The 20,754-nt window shown below is 45.6% G+C and overlaps 2 protein-coding genes across 7 annotated transcripts; both read left to right on the top strand.

Moving 5' to 3' along the window:
- Positions 1–89: 89 nt before the first annotated feature.
- Positions 90–13,438, top strand: abi3a (ABI family, member 3a). 4 transcript variants are annotated; one of them, XM_027017870.3, is made up of 11 exons: positions 90–542; positions 1,734–1,904; positions 4,349–4,528; positions 5,821–5,879; positions 6,614–6,709; positions 6,989–7,302; positions 7,386–7,493; positions 7,785–7,916; positions 8,351–8,446; positions 8,604–8,729; positions 12,808–13,438. In XM_027017870.3, the coding sequence occupies exons 1-11, from the start codon at positions 408–410 to the stop codon at positions 12,969–12,971; spliced, it is 1,581 nt and encodes a 526-aa protein (XP_026873671.2). In that variant the 5' UTR covers positions 90–407; the 3' UTR covers positions 12,972–13,438. The 4 variants fall into 4 exon arrangements, 3 of the variants coding, with proteins under 3 accessions (XP_026873671.2, XP_026873670.2, XP_026873669.2); XR_014122864.1 differs by lacking the exon at positions 12,808–13,438 and having other exon boundaries at positions 6,611–6,709; positions 7,785–8,446; XM_027017869.3 differs by lacking the exons at positions 7,785–7,916; positions 8,351–8,446 and having other exon boundaries at positions 96–542.
- Positions 13,439–14,058: 620 nt separating this feature from the next.
- On the top strand, positions 14,059–16,724 carry LOC145657045 (uncharacterized). Of its 3 annotated transcripts, XM_081711379.1 has the most exons (4): positions 14,059–14,198; positions 15,472–15,532; positions 15,748–15,970; positions 16,367–16,724. In XM_081711379.1, exons 2-4 carry the CDS (start codon positions 15,501–15,503, stop codon positions 16,490–16,492), a joined length of 381 nt encoding a protein of 126 aa, XP_081567505.1. In that variant the 5' UTR covers positions 14,059–14,198; positions 15,472–15,500; the 3' UTR covers positions 16,493–16,724. The 3 variants fall into 3 exon arrangements, with proteins under 3 accessions (XP_081567505.1, XP_081567504.1, XP_081567506.1); XM_081711378.1 differs by having other exon boundaries at positions 15,472–15,970; XM_081711380.1 differs by lacking the exon at positions 14,059–14,198 and having other exon boundaries at positions 14,871–15,532.
- Positions 16,725–20,754: the final 4,030 nt, after the last annotated feature.

Genomic DNA, 20,754 nt, shown 5'->3' with positions numbered 1-20,754 from the left:
CTTTGGATAAAAACTGCAGTGAACCGGTGCGGAGTTCGCAGTTACAGACACTTTCACAAGGGGGAGGCCTTACCTCACGCGCAGCAGGCGATGACATACGTGGAGTTGCCCCGAGCCGCGCGCCCACAGGCACGTTACAAGTCTAACGTGCACCTGCAGGCAGAACAATTTTCTACGATGAGATAAAATGTTATTAGACTAAACTGCAGTCCATTCAGGCAAAAATAGGCTAGATGGAGTTGGTTTTAGACGGCACTTTGCTTCCTCGCCACAGATTTCTGCTACGAGAGTGCGAGTTTCTCTTTTCTCATTGAGGAAGGACTTTATTTCAAGCTGACGCTCGTTCGCAGGCTCGCGCAGGAGTAGCTCGTGTTTTCCGGAGCTGCACGTGAACATCGCTCTGAGACATGATGAAGGCGCAGAAGGACGCAGAGGAGATCACCAGAATACTAGCGGAGGCTCCCTCTGCGCGGAAAGCTCTTTTGGACAATTATGACAATTTGTCCAATGTGGCGAAATATTGTGAGGACAACTATTTTCAGGTTAGTAACTTTAACAACAGCTCGCGTAGTCTCCGCGCGCTGTATAGGAAGCCAGGCGCCCGTGACATACGAGTGCTTCACTTAACATTTATAAAACCAAAATGATTGGTCTTCTAAAAGCTTACGATGCTAATAGACCAATTAACTCTTTGATAATAACACTTGGTTTCAGAAGTTTACTTTAGATTTCATAACAGGCTTGAATGATTCTATCATAACTTGATAATTCTGGAGAATGTGTCATTTTGGACCAGGCACACTTCTAACGAACATACAGAACATACTCTGCGCCAGGGCTGCTTCTCGGGCCATTTAGTCTGAGCAGGACTTGAGAGGAAGTGGCAGGAATGAGTTTCACTCTGTCAGCTGCTCACTGTCACTAAGTGAAATAACAAGTTAGAGAGGGGGGGGGGAGGGAGAGAGAGAGAGAGAGGGAGAGAGGGGGGGAGAGAGAGAGAGAGAGAGGGAGGGAGAGAGAGAGAGAGACAGAGAGAGGGGGAGGGGAGGAGAGAGAGAGAGAGGGAGAGAGAGGGGGGAGAGAGGGAGAGAGAGAGGGAGGGAGAGAGAGAGAGAAAGAGAGAGAAAGGGAGAGAGAGAGACAGAGAGGGGGAGGGAGGGGGAGGGAGAGAGAGAGAGAGGGAGGGGGGGAGGGAGAGAGAGAGAGAGGGAGAGAGAGGGGGAGGGAGAGAGACAGGGGGAGGGAGAGAGAGAGAGAGGGAGAGAGGGGGAGGGAGAGAGAGAGGGGGAGGGAGGGAGAGAGAGAGGGAGAGAGAGGGGGGGGGGGAGAGAGAGAGAGGGGGGGAGGGAGAGAGACAGAGAGAGGGGGAGGGAGGGAGAGAGAGAGAGAGAGAGGGAGAGAGATGGGGAGGGAGAGAGAGAGAGAGAGGGAGAGAGAGAGGGGGGAGAGAGGGAGAGAGAGAGAGAGAGAGAGAGAGAGGGGGGAGGGAGAGAGAGAGAGAGACAGAGAGGGGGAGGGAGGGAGAGGGGGGGAGAGAGAGAGAGAGAGAGAAAGAGAGCACGACTCGTTAGGAGACATTTACAGACAGTGATAATGATGCCGACAATTATTTCTACATGCAGTAGCAAAACTCAACACGGCTGACTAGAAGTCAATTTCTTTACTTTCTATAAAAATGGAAAGTTCATGTGACTTTACCTCTGTTTCCTGTGTGCCTGCATCCACTGTTCCAGGCAGGCAGTGATTCCAGCAAAGCTCTCGAGGAGACCAAGGCCTTCACCACCCAGTCTCTGGCTAGCGTGGCCTACCAGATCAGCTCTCTCGCTACCAATGTTCTCCGACTGCTGGAAGCCCAGACCTCGCAGCTTCGCCGCATCGAATCTTCCGTGCACCTCATTGGACTGGTATGCACAAGAGATGAATCATATAGTCCCGGTCTCGCTTCCCAAGTGCTTTCATTCGAAGGGTTTTATTGAAGCTGCTTCTGTTGCTATGGCTTAACGCGAGGTGATTGGAGTGTTATGGTTACATTATCACTGTGCTCATTTATTGCTAGTTTATGACTAAAAGGCTTAGTGCTTACATGTCGTCTCCCGATATACGCTGTAATGAGTGACTGCAGGCAACTAGTGTGCACAATCGCTTTGTTGTGCTCCAGGCCTTTCTGAGTTATGAAGGTGCGCTCAGGCCAGCTTGGCCTCGTTTTTTTTTCTGGTTAACTGTGCACAAGGCAAGTTAAGGCAAACCGTCCCAAATTCATTTTCTCCCTTAATGTTATTGAGCAGCCACTGAACTGGTGAGATGGGGACCAGACTTTTTCTGCAGGCTTTCTGACATCCAGAGTACTTCCTGGTTTTCGGACTCTGCTGGTCGTGTTTGGTGTCATCTTCCCTATCTTAAAAAAAAACACTCTTCCTTCCTCCAGTGAATGTGACGAGCTACATGGACAGGGGGGATAAAGTGTATTGGAATTCTCAGCTCTGACTGTAAAAATATAACAGTTTGGTGTGTTGCTTTTCAGAAATGCTTTTAAAGCTTTATGCAGAAACTCAAAACAGAATTTGTGGAATTGCTCTTTTGCAGATACTATCATTGATAGTACATTTTGGTTAAATTGATTTAGAAAATGATAATTAAAAGTAAACACTTGATTTGATGTGTATCCCCCAGTTCAGTGAATACCACTGCTCTGACCTCCAGGGGCCTGTCACTGGGGCTCTGTTACTAAGGTAACAGAAGCCAGCTCAAGAGTCTTTAAGCCCCTCCCCCCCTCTGTTCTCTAGACTCCTTTTTTCTGGCAGGGTCTTCGGCATACCATTCCAACTCGCCTACCTCACCCCTCGGTGCCCAGGCTGCTTAACCAGGTCACCTGAGGTGGGCCCACGGCGGGGGTGCGGGGTGGGGGGGGGGGGGTTGGTCTCCCAGAGCCTGAGAATGAAAGGCCCTGTGTTCTCACCCTCAGGGACTAATACTGTCCCTGATTGATGTTCTCCATTGTCTCCCATGCACCCAGGAAGAGCCTGGACAAGCAAGCCTGGAATAATGGTACCTTCTTTCACCCATTCCAAAGGCCTGCAGTGGGAAGAGAGATTGGTGTTTTTAGGATATTAGGATAATCTGGTAGCAGGGGTGCAATGTTAGTAAATCAAGTTGTAAAAGAACAGTGTCTGCTCATCTAAAAGATTTAACTTGCACTGTTCAGATTAATAAATGAAATTTATAAAGTGAGTCTACTCTTTTAGTACAGATCCAAAAAGCACTACTTATTCACAAGAAATAATTTATGAAATTCATATAGCATTTAATATTTAGTGATTCAACTTTTCATTTACAAGTGTTTACATAAACATTGTCTTTCTGCTAATGGTTATTGTTTGAAACATCCAACCATCTCAGATCAGGATTTTCACCATAATCTCAGAATTGATCTTGAGTTTTTTCCTAATGTTAACAGTTTCTAATTCAATCCACTAGCTAAATAATCTCCCCTTATCACACGACACCTGAAATACTTTAATCATTTTTAAAGACTGACAATTTTCCAAATTTAAGTCAATAAATCCTTCTACTGTTTTTTTATGCCTGTGTGCATGTTTTTCATTGATTGGAACATGCACTTTTTGAACTAGACTTTTGTGCAATCCTCAAAAATTTGGTATCAGAATGTTCACAAGTGACTGAACCTCAATAATGATCATGTTGACATTCATACAGAGCATGGATCCTGCATACCAGGTGATCTTAACTGTCCTTCCATAGTGTGCTTATTCATTCAAAATAGCTGTAAAACAGGAATTATTTGAGTAATTATCTTGAAATATGACAAGAACATTCCTTTTGATTTTGAGTTGGCATGCTGAATTTTGGACATTTCTGTGAATAGAGGGTCCTATAACAGCAACAACAACAAAAAAGATATTTTCAAAACTGAAATATAAGTGAATCCCATTGTGATCAGATTGTGGACTCAGACATCTAATCCCAGGGATTTCACTAATGTTCTCAAACGTCACCATTACGTTTTACAGTTATTGTGCATTAGTTACTGCACTTTTGGCCTTACATGCAAATTCATGCTTGAACCCCAGGATCACGGTCAACATATTTCTCTGTTTTTTTATGTCTCTTGCATTGTTTTATCGTGTTACAAGGACCAACATTAAAAAAACTGAAGTAACAAAAAGAAAAAACTAAACTGTAAACTAATATACCCACAAAAAAAACCCTTTGAAAATGACCTTATATGACTTTATATGTACATATAGTGTACAGAAGTATTTGCAGGGCGTTTGCAGGACGTACATGTCCGTCGTATCCACTCTGAACCTGTCCTCCTGTTTTTGTGCAGACAGTGGACATGCATCGGGAGAAGGTGGCTCGTCGAGAGATCGGCGTTTTTACCATGACCAAGCGCTGCTCCAGGAGCAACAAGGTCATCCCACCCCCTGGGGGCAAAGAGCCCAAACCCAAATACACACGCAACCCCATCTCATACTCCAGCCTGGACTCTCTGGGTCACAGCATGAAGGTGAATGCCCTCTTCACACCTGTCAAATGCATACAAAGGAATTGTGGTCAGTTGTTCAATGTCTGGAAACCCCTATCATGCATCACACACATTAAAGTGCATCTGTAAGTCTGGTATCTGGTACAGCATGCTGGCAAAATTCTAGAATTAGTTAACGCTAATTCTCCATGCAGGTATTTGTAAAAAGAAATGTTATAATTTGTTTGCAGCTGTGAACAGGAACAGTTTAGTTATATGCCTTTACAAGAAGTGAAAAGTTATAGAGAATGTGCTAGAATGTGTGAAAAATCACACAGCCATGCCCGGCTCTTGTCTGATTTCTCAGCTTTGCCTTGGAAGTGAAACGCTTTGCCACATCCTGCACATAGACAAATGTCATCTTGCTGCACACACACACACACACACACACACACACACACACACACACACACACACACACACCCAACCGAGATGCACAGGGACATTCAGAATGCCCTTTTTCATTCTCTCTGTCTTTCATTCTGGTTCTTTGTCAAATATACACATACAAATGCATGCACACACACACACACACACACACACACACACACACACACACACACACAGAGTAGGCTGGCTGGCTGGCAGCCACAAAGCACCGTGGGAAAACGGTGAGAGGCCCTGATTGGTGCATTGCAGACTAATCTGGCTCAGTGATGCCTTCACAAACCCTTAGTGCATCCAGACTGAGCACAGAGACACAAAGATACATGAATCATGCAGTGCCCTAAAGAATCACATTCACTCTCACTTATGCAAACACATAGCTACAAAAGACTTCTCAAACACTCACCCAACCACAAACCAATCCTCACATACACCAAACACGCAGTCACAAAAGATTGTTCAAACATCTAACCGCTAAACCAGCCCATGCATATCAGAACACTCAAGACTTTTCAAACACTCACCCAACCACCAAAGCAACCTTCACACTTACCAATCACACAGTCACAAAAGGATACTCACTCACCCAACCACAAATCAACCTTCACATATATAACAAGCACACATCATTGGAAGACTGCTCAAACACTTATACAACTACCAAATCAACCCTCACACACACACACACACACACACACACACACACACACACACACACCTACGCACACACACAAATGGAACACCAGTATCAGGAGCTCAAAGCTGTAGCAGATCTGAGCAGTCATTCCCAGGCTGTTCTGTTATACTGAAGCCATGAGAACAGTGATTACTGTGTAAACACCAGGGTCCTGTGACCAGCAGTTCTTGAAATGTCCTGCTCTTTTCAGGATGCCAAGCCACAGGAGAGGAAGGCGACCATGATGCGTAAGCAGGGCGGGACATTGGGGTACGTCACATGCCGTAACCCACCTTCACGGCACACTGTTACCAACAACCATTTCCGTTATTCTTCTTAACATTATTCACTGTCGCTGTCACCTACAACTATCCGTTTTTAAGATGTGATCTCTTTTGCTTCTCAACACATTATGAACATGAATATGAACAAATCATGTGAATAGACCGCCTACGTTGTTCTGGATGCTGACCAGAAAAAGGCATGGGACCTCACGTGGAGAATGAACATCTAAGTCTTAACCACTTGCATTAGTTCCCTTTCCTGTGTAACAACAGTGTGTCATCGGCAGGAAGTTCATTCTGTTTTGATCAGCCCACTTCCTCTGCAGAAGTCACCTTCAGAGGCACTGAAGAAGCCTTCAGTGGAAGTTTCAATGTGTTTCGGTGTCAGTCAATGTCAGCATGCATGAAAACAGAGAAGAGTCAGTGTCACAGTCCAACGCTGCCTGATAGACCTAACAGCCAACAGCTAACGTCTTCTAATATTCCTTATTTAGTATCCAGTACTAAGAACTGATATTAAGAACGTTTTGTGTGTGTTTGTGTGTTTGCTTATGCCTGTTGTGCATCTGCATATGTAATTTCCTGTTTGGGGATGTGTCTGTTTTTATCTGTATGCATGCATGTACGTCTTTGTGTGTGTATGTGTGTGTGTGTGTGTGTGTGTATGCATGTGTGTGAGTTTTTTTGGGTGCTTATGTGTGTGTGTATGTGTGATAGCAGGAGGAACAGCCGTCCTGCGGAGCCGGTCCAGTGTCCCGTAGCACCTTCTCTGTCCCGCGGCGCGTCTCAAACCTCCCTCAGTGATAAAATGACTACGTAAGTATTTAGCTGGAAGATGGGAGAGGCTCGTTTCGAAACTTGCTCCATTTTTTACATTTAATGGCATTTAGCTGACGCTTTTATCAAAAGCAGCTTACAATTATGACTGAGTACAATTTGAGCAATTGCTCAGAGGCCCAACTATTGGTGGGGCTTGAAACCTGCAACCTTCCTATTACAAGTCAAGTACCTTAACCACTGAGCTACTACTGTTTTGACTCTTTGTGCATGTCTGTGTGTGCACATGCATGTGTGCGTGTGCAACATTGGCTTCAGATCCAGCTTTGGGAAAGCTGTGTCACCACCTGTTGTCCCCAATTGGCCCACAAGCCCTGACACCGACATTGTTAGCACACTGCTGGAGAATGGATCACCGGCCCCGCCCCTGCTGGGGAATGGGCCACCGGCCCCGGCCATGCTGGACGAGGTGGGGCCAGAGCCCAAGCTCAATATCCCTCCAGCACCTCCACCACACTTTGCCCCCTGCGACCTCCTCCCACCTCCACCCATGCCCCCTGCAGAGGAGAACTTTGAAGCCAGCGACCTGGGCAGCATAGCCCCGCCTCCGCCTGCTCCACTGCTGGAGACAGGTAGGAGAACAGGAGTCCCTGCAAGGTGAGGGTGGGTGAGCTGAGTGAGTTTTTACGATGATGTTTGTTCCTTCATTGCTCAGTGCCAGAGGAGAACAGCTTGCCACTTCCGGAGTGCCTCCCTCCACCCATCATCGATGTGCTGCAGATTCCCACCCCTCCTCCCCACTTTGCTGAGGAGCACGGAGATGGTATGGAAGACCTCCATACACTTGTCCATTGTTCACTCGCGTTTGAGAGTTCGGCTGACTGCCTCAGGCTCTACTGTGGTGTTTGCTGTAGCGATACATCGACAAAATCAGCCAACTTTACGATTTCTTTTCTTTACATAGCGTATCTTGGGCGTGTGCTTAAGTCTAGCTATGTGTTTGTGTGTCTCTGCACAAGTGTGTGTGAAAGCTCATATGTATCTCTTGTGTCTAAGCGGATGTGTTGGGGGGGGTGTGTTTGTCTCACGTGTTTCTCCGTGTGCTGCTGTTCAGCTCGCCGCTCTCGTCGTTCGCGGGCACGACAGCCCCCGCCCAGCAGCCGCTCCATGTCTCTGAGGGTCCGTGCGGGCCCCAGTACCCGCTCCCTCTACTCCCGTTCACTCCTCCTCCCCCAGGCCCAGTCACGTAAGGCCCCAACGTGCGGGTCCATGCTGCTTCCCTCCCACAGGACACTTAAAGTTAGCTCACTGCCAGCCTGACACGTGGTAGCGGTCAAACTCCAGAAGTCATTATTATGAGTTGGTCATTCGAGAGGACATTTGGAATATATGAGTGTACAGCTCACTGAGTATAAACATTTAGTGTCATTTAGAGTGGCATCAAGCTTTACGTATGTCCCTGCCTTGTCCCTTACAAGACGTCAACCAATACCATTTTTAATGCAGTGACTGGAGTAGTAAATGACAGTAAATAGTAGATGACTGCACTCTTGAGAATTTATTTTTTTCCCCTATTTATAAAATGTCTTAGTAGAAGAAAAGGGAAAAATAAAAGCACCTTAGCCAATGTCATATAAATGGTCTGCATGATTGGTCCATTTCTGTGCGGTCGCCTGTCAGTCATGATCCCCCCACCCCCTCCATACCCCCCTCCTCTGGCTCCACCCACTTCACTGAGTCCACGTTGTTGGATTCCCACCCGCCTACAGCATCTTGGTAAGTCTAGCCCACCGCTCTGCGCCTCTGCTCCTCCTCCTCACTTTCCTGCCTTTGCTTGGAGCAATATATCCTTTTGCTGCTTTTTTTTTTTTTAGATGCCAATCTTCTAGAGAATCCAGAAGTTAGAAGAAGCTGTGTTTTCGTTTGCTTCTAGACTTGGAGATTCCAGCTCTTTCACCACCTCCATTCATGGACTGCTTGGATGGCTTTGAGGACTTGCCCCCTCTGCCTCCCCCCGTGGACTATGACACCTCCACCCCTGCTGAGTACCTTGAGGAAGGTAGAGGCCTGCATTGGTAGATCACAGCAGGGGTGAACGCTAGACCACTGTTACTGTCAACACACATGCATTCAGAAATAGCATGTGAACATGTGTACTAGTGTAGAGAGAGCTCTGAACTCTAGTAGTGTAGAGGGAGCTCTGAACTCTGTAGTAGTGTAGAGAGAGAGCTCTGAACTCTGTAGTAGTGTAGAGGGAGCTCTGAACTCTGTAGTAGTGTAGAGGGAGCTCTGAACTCTAGTAGTGTAGAGGGAGCTCTGAACTCTGTAGTAGTGTAGAGAGAGAGCTCTGAACTCTGTAGTAGTGTAGAGGGAGCTCTGAACTCTGTAGTAGTGTAGAGAGAGAGCTCTGAACTCTGTAGTAGTGTAGAGGGAGCTCTGAACTCTGTAGTAGTGTAGAGGGAGCTCTGAACTCTAGTAGTGTAAAGGGAGCTCTGAACTCTGTAGTAGTGTAGAGGGAGCTCTGAACTCTACTAGTGTAGAGAGAGCTCTGAACTCTGTAGTAGTGTAGAGGGAGCTCTGAACTCTGTAGTAGTGTAGAGGGAGCTCTGAACTCTGTAGTAGTGTAGAGAGAGAGCTCTGAACTCTGTAGTAGTGTAGAGAGAGAGCTCTGAACTCTGTAGTAGTGTAGAGGGAGCTCTGAACTCTGTAGTAGTGTAGAGGGAGCTCTGAACTCTAGTAGTGTAAAGGGAGCTCTGAACTCTGTAGTAGTGTAGAGGGAGCTCTGAACTCTGTAGTGGTGTAGAGAGAGAGCTGTGAACATGTGTACTAGTGTAGAGAGAGCTCTGAACTCTAGTAGTGTAGAGTGAGAGCTCTGAACTCTGTAGTAGTGTAGAGGGAGAGCTCTGAACTCTGTAGTAGTGCAGAGGGAGCTCTGAACTCTGTAGTAGTGTAGAGGGAGAGCTCTGAACTCTGTAGTAGTGTAGAGGGAGCTCTGAACTCTGTAGTAGTGTAGAGAGAGCTCTGAACTCTGTAGTGGTGTAGAGGGAGCTCTGAACTCTAGTAGTGTAGAGGGAGCTCTGAACTCTGTAGTAGTGTAGAGAGAGAGCTCTGAACTCTGTAGTAGTGTAGAGGGAGCTCTGAACTCTGTAGTAGTGTAGAGGGAGCTCTGAACTCTGTAGTAGTGTAGAGGGAGCTCTGAACTCTGTAGTAGTGTAGAGAGAGAGCTCTGAACTCTGTAGTAGTGTAGAGGGAGAGCTCTGAACTCTGTAGTAGTGTAGAGGGAGCTCTGAACTCTGTAGTAGTGTAGAGGGAGAGCTCTGAACTCTGTAGTAGTGTAGAGGGAGCTCTGAACTCTGTAGTAGTGTAGAGGGAGCTCTGAACTCTGTAGTGGTGTAGAGGGAGCTCTGAACTCTAGTAGTGTAGAGGGAGCTCTGAACTCTGTAGTAGTGTAGAGAGAGAGCTCTGAACTCTGTAGTAGTGTAGAGGGAGCTCTGAACTCTGTAGTAGTGTAGAGGGAGCTCTGAACTCTGTAGTAGTGTAGAGAGAGAGCTCTGAACTCTGTAGTAGTGTAGAGGGAGCTCTGAACTCTGTAGTAGTGTAGCGGGAGCTCTGAACTCTAGTAGTGTAAAGGGAGCTCTGAACTCTGTAGTAGTGTAGAGGGAGCTCTGAACTCTGTAGTGGTGTAGAGAGAGAGCTGTGAACATGTGTACTAGTGTAGAGGGAGCTCTGAACTCTGTAGTAGTGTAGAGGGAGCTCTGAACTCTAGTAGTGTAGAGGGAGCTCTGAACTCTGTAGTAGTGTAGAGAGAGAGCTCTGAACTCTGTAGTAGTGTAGAGGGAGCTCTGAACTCTGTAGTAGTGTAGAGGGAGCTCTGAACTCTGTAGTGGTGTAGAGAGAGAGCTCTGAACTCTGTAGTAGTGTAGAGGGAGCTCTGAACTCTAGTAGTGTAGAGGGAGAGCTCTGAACTCTGTAGTAGTGTAGAGGGAGCTCTGAACTCTGTAGTAGTGTAGAGAGAGAGCTCTGAACTCTGTAGTAGTGTAGAGGGAGCTCTGAACTCTGTAGTAGTGTAGAGGGAGCTCTGAACTCTGTAGTAGTGTAGAGAGAGAGCTCTGAACTCTGTAGTAGTGTAGAGGGAGCTCTGAACTCTGTAGTAGTGTAGAGGGAGCTCTGAACTCTAGTAGTGTAGAGGGAGCTCTGAACTCTGTAGTAGTGTAGAGGGAGCTCTGAACTCTAGTAGTGTAGAGGGAGAGCTCTGAACTCTAGTAGTGTAGAGAGAGAGCTCTGAACTCTGTAGTAGTGTAGAGGGAGCTCTGAACTCTGTAGTAGTGTAGAGAGAGAGCTCTGAACTCTGTAGTAGTGTAGAGGGAGCTCTGAACTCTAGTAGTAGTGTAGAGAGAGAGCTCTGAACTCTGTAGTAGTGTAGAGAGAGAGCTCTGAACTCGGTAGTAGTGTAGAGAGAGAGCTCTGAACTCTGTAGTAGTGTAGAGGGAGCTCTGAACTCTGTAGTAGTGTAGAGAGAGCGCTCTGAACTCTGTAGTAGTGTAGAGAGAGAGCTCTGAACTCTGTAGTAGTGTAGAGAGAGCGCTCTGAACTCTGTAGTAGTGTAGAGGGAGAGCTCTGAACTCTGTAGTAGTGTAGAGAGCACTCTGAACTCTGTAGTAGTGTAGAGGGAGCTCTGAACTCTGTAGTAGTGTAGAGGGCGCTCTGAACTCTGTAGTGGTGTAGAGAGAGAGCTCTGAACTCTGTAGTAGTGTAGAGGGAGCTCTGAACTCTGTAGTAGTGTAGAGGGAGCTCTGAACTCTAGTAGTAGTGTAGAGAGAGAGCTCTGAACTCTAGTAGTGTAGAGAGAGAGCTCTGAACTCTAGTAGTGTAGAGGGAGCTCTGAACTCTGTAGTAGTGTAGAGGGAGCTCTGAACTCTGTAGTAGTGTAGAGGGAGCTCTGAACTCTGTAGTGGTGTAGAGAGAAAGCTCTGAACTCTGTAGTAGTGTAGAGAGAGCTCTGAACTCTGTAGTAGTGTAGAGGGAGCTCTGAACTCTAGTAGTAGTGTAGAGAGAGAGCTCTGAACTCTGTAGTAGTGTAGAGAGAGCTCTGAACTCTGTAGTAGTGTAGAGGGAGCTCTGACCTCTGTAGTAGTGTAGAGGGAGCTCTGAACTCTAGTAGTGTAAAGGGAGCTCTGAACTCTGTAGTAGTGTAGAGGGAGCTCTGAACTCTAGTAGTGTAGAGGGAGCTCTGAACTCTGTAGTAGTGTAGAGGGAGCTCTGAACTCTAGTAGTGTAAAGGGAGCTCTGAACTCTGTAGTAGTGTAGAGAGAGAGCTCTGAACTCTGTAGTAGTGTAGAGGGAGCTCTGAACTCTGTAGTAGTGTAGAGGGAGCTCTGAACTCTAGTAGTGTAAAGGGAGCTCTGAACTCTGTAGTAGTGTAGAGAGAGCGCTCTGAACTCTGTAGTAGTGTAGAGAGAGAGCTCTGAACTCTGTAGTAGTGTAGAGGGAGCGCTCTGAACTCTAGTAGTGTAGAGAGAGCGCTGAACTCTGTAGTAGTGTAGAGGGAGCTCTGAACTCTGTAGTAGTGTAGAGGGAGCGCTCTGAACTCTAGTAGTGTAGAGAGAGCTCTGAACTCTGTAGTAGTGTAGAGGGAGCTCTGAACTCTAGTAGTGTAGAGAGAGCTCTGAACTCTGTAGTAGTGTAGAGGGAGCGCTCTGAACTCTAGTAGTGTAGAGAGAGCTCTGAACTCTGTAGTAATGTGGAGGGAGTGCCCTGAACTCTGTAGTAGTGTAGTGGGTGTGTTTACCCAGCCTATAACAAACATGCAACATGCATGACATACTGGGGCAAGAAATCTAATCTGACAAAGTATTAGAGATTGTGATGTATGTATATACAGCTGCTAGGTCTGTATGGGGTCTTTAAGAAATGGGAAAATTATAATGTGCAGATATGTGGCATTTCAATGTGCCAATCGTCTTTGCTTTGTAGCAGAGAGAAAGCAAGATGTCATAATGCTACATAAATGTTATTGAATTATTTTATGTGAAGCACTTTGAATTACCACGGTATATGAAAGATATATAAGTAAACTTTCCTTGCCTTGCCTTAGAACTGAATTCTTACTCCTCATTGTAATTTTGTTTTCTGCCAAGTGGTGGCACTATACAGCTATGACACTGGCAAGCCTGGCGACTTGGCCTTCCAGGTGGGGGATGTGATCTACCTGACCAGGAGGAATGAGGATGGCTGGTGTGAGGGCGTCCTAAACGGGCTCGCAGGATTCTTCCCGGGAAACTATGTGGAGCGTACCAGCTAACTCACCAGTCTCCCTGAGTGGGGCGACTGCCTGAAGAAACAACACAGACGCACCGCTCACAGGCCAAACGAAACCTCAGCGCGCTGGGCTTCTTCCTTTTAATAGCAGAATGTTGTACTGTTCAGAGAGCACCCTGCTAAAGTGGAAAAGTGCTTGGTTTGAATCACAGTGTGGTGTGATAGGAATCTTTTTTATTGCTGTTTTGGCACTGTAATGACTCCCCAGGAATATTGTGATTTCCTATGTTTTTTACTTAGCACTTAGCTTAAATATTTATTTATAGCAAATTAAGTAACTAAAAGGGGATTCTACACTGATCAAAAGTCTGCCTTAGTTTCCATGCGGGTCATGTGGCCCTACTTAAATCACATGGGTGTTCTACTGATTTCTTAAAGCAATATCCTTAATTAATATGATTGGAGTGGTATGTTACTTAATTTCAAAAATATAAACAGTTACACAGTCAATGGATGATTGATTTATTAACTTATGTTGTGCTGTGTAGTGCTGAAGCGTTTTTAAAAGTCTTTTTCAGAATATTTAATATAAATCTGCATTTGTAACTCTGAGCTATGTCAGTGAGATCTGTGTTAATCAGTGAGAACATGAAATTTTCAATATTTATTTTAGTCTAGTTCATGCTTTCTTTCCTGTTCACATAACTGGGAAATGTAGACAGGACTACATCTAAATCTCTGTTTCCATGGCTGTTCTGGTCTCCTCTTGGTGCATGAAGTGTCTCAGTCTGGCTTCAGGCTTTGGAACATAACTGCGACTCTGGGAAGTTCTCTTCAACCGCCACTGTCTCCAGAATGGGCTGACATGTTCAAACAAATGTCTTTAATTAAAGCTTGCTGTGCGCGTATGATAATAGACTACATTAAAGCCTTTATCCTGACATTACCCTAGACATCGATGTTACAAATAATATGTATGCATGCTGGTAATGGCAGCGAGAGAATATGAAATAAACGGGTGAATTTCAAAGCCGTGAAGGACAGCGGGGTCTCTTTGGTGAGCTCATGGTAGGCGTTGAGGTGAATGGTGGGCCAACCGCTCAGCCTAGGAAACACTGTGTGTGCTGTGTCTTTAAGCAAGGCGGCGTGGTCATAAACACCTGCGTGTGGACTATCAGCCTGACTGGTCACCCTGCCCCAGATAAGACCTGTTCCCACTGTTACTCCACGACTGAGCTAATTACCTGTGGCCCAGGGTAAGACGCCTGAGGTAAGACACCTGATTTGGTTTTACTTTACTGGAAATTCTCAGATCCCTGGTGGTGTATTTATCGGACGAGTTCCAAGTATTCTGTGGCTTTTTGTGACAGATTTGAGAAGTCATTATCGGATGATTTGTGGAGTAACAGGCAGGTCCATAGTTTGGATGTGTTTTAACAAAAATGAAACTACAGCTATTCCATTTTTTCCTGCAAGAAAACATTAGGCAACGTTTTAGTGTGACTATATAAATCCTGTTGTGAAGATATGCGTCAGACACCTTATTTTCCTGAGCGATTGGAGAGGAGTGTGGTCTATTTCAGGACTCCTGGTACTCCTTGTCCCTGGCTTAGGTGTTGCTTCTTGACTCAGAGGCCTTTTTTTTAAAAGTGTGCTTAACCGTACACTGGGAACAAACTCTGCCAAGACCATAATGTCTCACAGGCCTGTGATTAGGGTAAAAAGGTACACTTCAGTTGATATAATATTTAAGTAATAGCAAATCCAAATAATTGCAATGAACTATCCTAATATTATCATTGTTGTGTACACACACACACACACGCACACAGTTGGGTAGTGTATTTATATATATATATATATATATATATATATATATATATATAAAAATGATAGTGTCATGGCCAGTCACCTCTGATACATTACAAATGATTCCAGTGGAAAGCAGAAAGCATGTGAACCAGTTTTGACTGCATTGGTTTGGTCACTAAATATCCTGTTTGTTTTGCATTTCAACATTTTCAGACTCTGTTTCTTTAAGATCTTAATTTTTAAATATTTTAGTATCTGTCATCATATTCTTGCTGGTTGTATCTAGTATATTCTTTCTGGTTATTCCATTTTCGTTAGTTTTACGTTTCATATCTCTTATTATAACAGTATATTACTGTTATAGGCCTCAACAAAGATAAATGAGCCTTTTTTATTCAGACCACCATTACAGTATTGAAGAAAATAAAAAGTGTATAGTAGGACATGACATAATATGGTTGGAAATGCCTGGTAACACATTCAGTGTTTGAGCAGTGGTAGATCAGTGGTTAAAGTACCTGACTAGTAATCAGAAAGTTGCCAGTTCAAGCTAGTTTACCACTGTTGGGCCCTTGAGCAAGACCCTTAAACCTTAGTTGCTCAAGTAAGTCACTTTGGGTAAATATAAATCTTAGTGAAGTCTTGAAGAAGGGCTTGCTTACCCTGTCTGTGCTGGTATGATGCTTTTATACACTCTCAGAATCATGTTCAAAATCACTTCCCTTCTGCAGTGTTCCTGCTTGGGCCCTCCTTCAGCAACATGATTCAAAGTGACCTGTTTACTGTATTTCAGTAAGTGGTGTTTCCTTCTTCTTGTCTTTGTATCATTGCAATATGGTGGATGGACACTAACCCATGTCCACGCTCTTCACACACCATCCAATGCCCCCTTCCCAACTCCTTATTTCCACCCACTATCCCACCACCACCCACGCTCCACCCACTATCCCACCACCACCCACGCTCCACCCACTATCCCACCACCGCACACGCCCCACGCCCGGCAGGATCTTCATGCCCATTGTGGCCTTTGCCATCATCATCATCTGCTGCACATCCGTATGTAAAGCCGTCCACAGGGCTCGGCAGGAGAGGGCAGTGCAGGGCCAGGCCCTGCACCCCCCGTCTGTCTATGTCCTCCCACTCTCATTGGCTAGTCAAGACCTGCGGGAGACCCCCCCGCGTTACAGTTCAGTGGACCTCTATAGCTCTCCTCCCCCCTACAATGAGGTAACTCCCTCCACGCAATTACACCGACTCTGGTAAAGTCACCCAGTTAACTTTAAAGTACAGTAGTGGTATTACAGGTTACAGTTAACGAACATGTATGACAGCCTAATTGCACAAATAAAATTAATATCTAGTGTATATACTATCTATGGGATAAATGTATCATTTGAAGTCATTTGTAAACTTGGGGATATTTACTTTAATGCATTATTGGAATATATTGGAAAGGGTTACACTAACAAGGGTTACACTAAAGGCTTAATGTTACACCCTTGGCTTAAAGTCTATGTGGAATTGAAGTCTTATGGCCCTCTGGTGCGCCGTAGTCTAGTGCATTAGGTAAAAGTGCACATGTGTATTAGCTGTCACCCATTCCCCCATGTCTCTGCTGTCCAGCTGGAACTGAAACCTGATGTCATCCCTTGCGAGCCACCTCCTGCATACACAGAGTGCTCACCCTCTCCATCCCACAGCCTACAGCCAGCCCAGACACACACCCCTGCACAGCTACAGGCTTTTTAGCAGCGTGAGAACACCGTCACCAGACCTCAGAAATGTTGGGCCAGCCAACACCTCACCTACCAGGCTACACAAGGCTGAAAGCAAGACGGACACTGCGGATCCTCATTCAAGACTGGAGTCCGAAACTGTGATTTTTTCTTACCCTAACTCTCAAGTCTGAAAATTTGTAAATAGTGTAAATATGTTTTGTTAACTTTGTGAACTTGTAAGAAATAAAAATGTGACTAACCAAACTTAATGTAGGCTTTGCGTGTTCAATTGTATGAGCAGCACACCATGTAGTCTACTCAAAAAGATACTCCAAAACATTCTGGCTAATCATACTCCACTAAAAAATGTGAATATCTTACTGTCCTTTCTATGCAGTTATAACATCCAGTACTGTTAAATATTGACCTGTATGAAGTGAGTAGCAATTAACCTGTCTGTCCTTCATGCCTGTGAGTTCTGTTTCTCAAAAAGCAGCCTCTCCCCTCCCCCGAGCAGAGATTCATGTCTCCAGCCCAACCTGGCCACTGTGTGGTCCAGCAGGGCTCTCCAGCCTGGGCAGTGTGTGATCCAGCAGGATCACCTGGATACTGTGTGGTTTGTGCCCTTGGCCACCCTGAGACTTGTGCTACGTGTTGTGCGTACAACTTATCTTGCTTGATCTCATGGCTGTGTAATAAGAGAAAGGTTACACTTGTGACCTTCTCCTTAAGCCACAAATTTCCAAATGTAAATATGAACAACAGATTCATGTATGAATCAATGCCAAAAGGTTGTTTTTAAGTAGGTCATTAAAATAAATAAATGTTTTAACAACTAAAAATACTCAATATTCTAATAGGCAGAAATATTTAATTTTATATTAGTGCTAATTTCCATATTCTGAAAACAAACAATAGGTGAGAGCTGGATGATGACACACCGTGTGTGAAACGCAAATATGGTCCTCTGAGGTAAAACGAATAACAGTGTGGTTTTACTGAGGAAAAGATCAAGACAGTGAAATGTTATAAGAGTGCAAAGTACAATATGTGTGACACAGCAGTATGTCACAAAGCATTATGACACATCCTATTAACTTAAACTCACACCCACAGCGATATAGTTTCATCCATAAAAATCACATGTTTCATGCTGTGGCCCTTTTTTATGATGTAATGCGAGACCAGTTTGACCATTTTGTAATATATCAGGACGGTCTGTGTCCTCTTTTCTGCTCTTCTTCTCTTCTCCTTTCCTCTCCAAACCCATTTTTCCTGCACTCATGCACAGTTCGTGGTACCAGTTTACCAGCTGCGACAGCTGGCACTGGTGAGTATTGCGAGAGAGTAAAACACCTGCGGCACCTTTGCGTTGTCTAGCCAGGGCCGGCATCTCTGGTGTCTCTGACAACACTCTGGCCACAACCTCGGCACAGAAGCGAGACAGGTTATGCACCTCTCCGAACATCTGCCCACACGGGACCCCGTGGGGAGAGTTACTGAGAGGTGTGGCGGCAACGATGAGTGGAATCTGAACAGAAACCACAGCGGAGGAATAAAACAACACAATACGACTGACGACAGGAACACAGAGCAGCTGCACATGTTCATCTTCAGATCCCCATAATGAGGTCCTCGTTCATTCGCCTTGGTGTCCTTCCACTTTTTCTGCCAGCTGCGTTTGGCCATGGTTAGCAGTGTCCTACAGGACTTCCCTTATGAAAGTCGAATTATGCTGAATTACTGAGAAAGAAAAGAAAAGAAGGCTAAATATGCATTTTGTGCAATGCAGAGGGAATTTTAGTACAAGCTCTGACTCCAGCACTGAACTGGGGATTGTGGTTGATGAGCGGTTAGAAACAGGCTACCCGGCGTCCGAATGGGACGTCTGATCGCTATCATGGGGACATTCCCAACCACCTCATTACAAGACAGAGCGCTGTACTTCTCCAACCTGAGCAGTCCATTACACACATCGGCATTAAATAAAAAAACTCTCTCTGCCCCCTTGTGGATTTACTAAAAATCGCCGTGAAGTACACAGGGTTTCCAGAGAAACAGGGCATTCAGACAGAGGTCCTTCAGTTCTTCAACTCATTTCTAGAAACTGTGTATACCTCACTGCAATTTTGACTAGCTCCTCATCTTCTACTACAGTACACTGCACTTGCCCACTTAAATTGTATACACACACACGCAATTTATGTATACAATGGGTGTATATAAACACATATTTTTACATAATATATTCTGAGTCATTGTGCTTGTACGTCCAGAAGTTGGTAGAAATGATGCCAGGCTTCTCTTTGGTTCCCTCCAGAGCCACAGACAACAGGAATGACCGCATGCCACGCCAGGCCAGGACCAGTAGAGACCGAATCTCAGGGAACGGACATTTGGCTTTTACTACAGTGTACAATTTGGCATATCCAGAACAGGTATTCCTCACACACTGGCCATGCAAATTCCCTCTTACATAGGTTACTGTCTGAGATAGCCCTCAGCCTTTCACTTGTATCTCTTTGGGTTAGAAAGATGAAATGTGTTGATGAGCATCAGCACGTCCACCTTCTCCTCACCTTTCCTACCTACGACACCTGTCGGAGGTCAGAGGTCAAGGGGGCGAGTCCAAGGCCTCCCACTTCTTTTGTAGCACACTGCAAATACTTACACCTGCAGATAATGAACTTTCTTTATATGGTCACACATTATCTAGGGAGTGTACACAGTGCATGCATCACCCTCGATGGTGAGTAGTACACATCGAACAGGTGCTGCTGTTCCACCAGCACACCGCCCCCTGCCTTCCATATGACCAGGGCAATGTGGAAGGCAAACCTGCTTGCTCCCCTCGCTTGTAATGATGCCACGGGCCCTAGGGGGCGCTAGTACTGAGCAGGACGCAGAGGGCATGAGCTCAAGCACACAGGTATGGTGCCACGGCTGATGAGATGGAGGATCAGAGAGTCTTTGCACCGTAGAGGAGGTCAGCTGAGTCTCACTTAAATTACTTACTTGATGGGATTAAACATTAATCTTGTTTTCGTAATCCTATACCTAACCCTAGCCTGATTTTATCTGGAAGCCAAACACAAACAGTAGCCACATGGCTAATCCTACCAAAAGCATCCAGACACAACAAAGCCTTATCAGCTCAACCACAGTGCAGGAGTCTCTGGGGAACGGCCTCCTCAGGTTCTCCGCCTTCTCTGTCTTGCCTGAGTGGATGTGGCAGGGGCCCTCATCCAGTAGCACTGTGATGAAGTGCTCCTGCAGCTGGACAGGCTGAAGCTGGCCATCTGTGATCTGATCCAGGGCCACTTGCAGCAAAACCCTCTCAATATCAAAGGCTCCCAGTCCAATTCTCTGGCTAGTCCATGCTTTTGTTTTGGTTCAGCTCCAAACCTACCTGCAGAGTGCCGAACAGTTGCTTCAGGTTGCTAAGAAACTGGAAAAAGTTAAACATGAGGACTGGCTGGAGATGCCCAAAGACTCCGGAGAAAATCTCCAATGCAGAGAACGAAAATGTAACACATTTAATTGGCCAAGTCACACCCTTGTCGAACTCGAAACTGTGGTTTTGCAGAGTGGCAGTAGCCTCTCACCTGGTCATGCTACTCCAGAAGCAGGAAGCAGGACTCTTCACCAGCACTGCTGCCACTGACAATTGCCACAGCATCTGGAACCTCCGGGACTTGGTCTTCACAGAAACCTGCCACACACGAACTCGCCATGGAGCCAAGCTGATCTGATTTATCGCTCATTACAGCAGGCATCAGAGGTGTGCATGATGGGCCTTCCTCGTCATGCTTCAGAGTGAATCAAGCGATTTGCATCATTCCTCTGATTGAAAAGATCTTTTTAAATATTTTCATTAGGTTCCCTTTTTGAGGAGGACTGCCTCACTCTGCTCCTCCTCACCCCACCACGCCCCCTCACCTCTGCACTGTACCTTTCAGTGTTTCCAGCACCGTTGACTAAACTCAGCAGCGATTTAATTAGCCTTTGTCAGCTTAAAACGGGTGTATTGAAAGTAGAAAAATCACCAACATCCTGACTCCTAACCTCCAGCTCCATAATGCGCCAAGAACACTCTTATGTTAGGAAAGCTTGGGCGTTTTGTTGTTGAATTAAGATTCAGTCTAAAAGCCCTGATAAGGAATTGCCAAGATATAGCTATCACTGCCACAGGCTTGACTTCCGGGCCTTTTAACAGAGAGCATAGAAAACATAGCTGCATATTGCCCATTTTTACAGGCGCGTGTTACCTGTTGCTGTGAGATAAAACACCAA

This window comes from Electrophorus electricus, chromosome 3, assembly GCF_041902795.1.
Source record: "Electrophorus electricus isolate QZ-2024a chromosome 3, ASM4190279v1, whole genome shotgun sequence".
In the NCBI taxonomy this organism is placed as follows: Eukaryota; Metazoa; Chordata; class Actinopteri; order Gymnotiformes; family Gymnotidae; genus Electrophorus; species Electrophorus electricus.
This window is presented reverse-complemented; position numbering and strand designations above follow the sequence as displayed.